Genomic DNA, 1,872 nt, shown 5'->3' on the forward strand with positions numbered 1-1,872 from the left:
TATTAATGTTATTTTGAACAAATGTGCTATTAGTTGTTAGATCTTATTTGCATGATATACCTCAAATAAATCAAGTAAATAAACTTTAATGAACTAATACATTTATGTATATCCAACAAAGGTTATCTAGTTATCCTGACATAAAATTACCATAAGTTGTATATCTTCAAAGGGATAGTTTACCCAAATATTTAAATTCTCTCATAATTTATTCATCCCAGATGTGTATGACTTTCTTTCTGCAGAACACAAACAAAGATTTTTAGAAGAATATTTCAGCTCTTTAGGTCCTCACAATGCAAGTGAATGGTGACCAACATTTTGAAGCTCAAAAAGGCAGCAATAAAGTAATCCATATGACTCCACTGGTTAAATCTATATCTTCAAATGGGATATGATAGGTGTGGGTGAGGAACAGATACATTTTTAAGTCCTTTTTTTACAATACATTTTCCTCCCTGCCCAGTAGGTGGCGATATGCACGAAGAATGTGAATCACCAAAAACAAAAGATGAAGAAAGTGAAAGTGGGTGTTTATAGAAAAAACAACTTACTAAAATACTGATCTGATGTTCACTTATACAACTTCTGTAGACATGGATTTAACCACTAGAGTCATATGGATTACTTTTATGCTGCCTTTATATACTTTTTGATATCCATTCACTTTTATTGTATGGACCTACAAAGCTGAAATATTCTTTTAAAAATCTTAATTTGTGTTCTGCAGAGGAAAGAAAGTAATAAACATCTTAGATGGCATGAGGGCGAGTAATTTATGAAGGAATTTACATTTTTGTGTGAACTATCCCTTTAAAAAGTGTGATGCAAAAAATGCTACATATACATTTGTACGTAAATCAAAAAAAAAAATGTCAGTGCAGTATTGGTTATAATTCTAAAGCAGTATTCCTTGCTATAGCCCTGGGGATACTGATCCACTATAATAGATAACTAAGGGGTCATTTTAGGTACTAAACAATTCTGAAATGTGTTATGTTCTTTGTTTTCAATTCGACTTGTTGGATTCAACACTCAAACTGTTAGCATACATTGTTAGTATACAATTTGAAATTAATGTTTGGCCACCACTATACATTCACGGCTTTGTAAATTTCAGACCAATTGACATACAAAAGAACGGCTGACGTAAACGCTGACATCATCTATTAGTTTTTGCATGCAAGTAGTTGAATGATAATCAATCAATCCCCTTGCTGTCCGCAAGAACAGTCCTCTTGTCCCTGAGGTACACTCTGCCATATCATAAACTTTCATTTACTCATTTATTCAATCATATGTCATATGTTTATTCAAACAAAGTTATGTTAACACCCGCTTCGTCAAAGTCAGTTTTCAAGCTCTCGGTTCCGCATTAGAGGCTTAAAATATCCCAGTTAATTTCTTGTCGATGTTTACTGAGTTTTTATCCTGTGAAAAGTCATAATGTGATGTTGGAATCGTCTTCCGGTACCGAGTATGAATGACGTGTGAAGAAACCCTTGAGAAACACAACGCGTGTAAAAGGAGCTCACATATGTGCACGCTGAGAAGAATACTTGTCTCGAAATTAGGGGTTATTTATGTTCATCTCCAAAACAACTTTAATCATAAAAGAATACTCACCCGGCCAGCCATCTTTTGCGTTTATCAGGTGATCAGCTGCAAGAGCGAAAGTTTACCTAGCGGCCACTCAAAGCAACGACATATGCAGCAAGCCGGAAGTAAAGAACAATCAAAATAAAAGCACGAAATATTATTTTCTCCTTTGGAGTTTATTTATTGGACTTAATGTGTATTTAATAACCCCTATGATAAGACATTTTTCCAATTATATATTTATACAACTCAGTTGTATAAACTACTGACCTT

At 33.7% G+C, this 1,872-nt stretch overlaps 1 protein-coding gene across 1 annotated transcript in view; it reads right to left on the bottom strand.

Annotated features, from left to right (window-relative positions):
• The window catches only part of LOC127627168 (vesicle-fusing ATPase-like), a 35,777-nt gene extending 34,066 nt beyond the window's left edge, over positions 1-1,711 (bottom strand). Inside the window, exon 1 of the mRNA XM_052103435.1 lies at positions 1,627-1,711. Coding sequence (XP_051959395.1) covers positions 1,627-1,638 — 12 coding nt within the window. The 5' untranslated portion in view covers positions 1,639-1,711. The remainder of the gene's footprint in view (positions 1-1,626) is intronic.
• Between the last annotated feature and the right edge of the window lie 161 nt (positions 1,712-1,872).

Source organism: Xyrauchen texanus, chromosome 33 (assembly GCF_025860055.1).
Source record: "Xyrauchen texanus isolate HMW12.3.18 chromosome 33, RBS_HiC_50CHRs, whole genome shotgun sequence".
Classification (NCBI taxonomy): Eukaryota; Metazoa; Chordata; class Actinopteri; order Cypriniformes; family Catostomidae; genus Xyrauchen; species Xyrauchen texanus.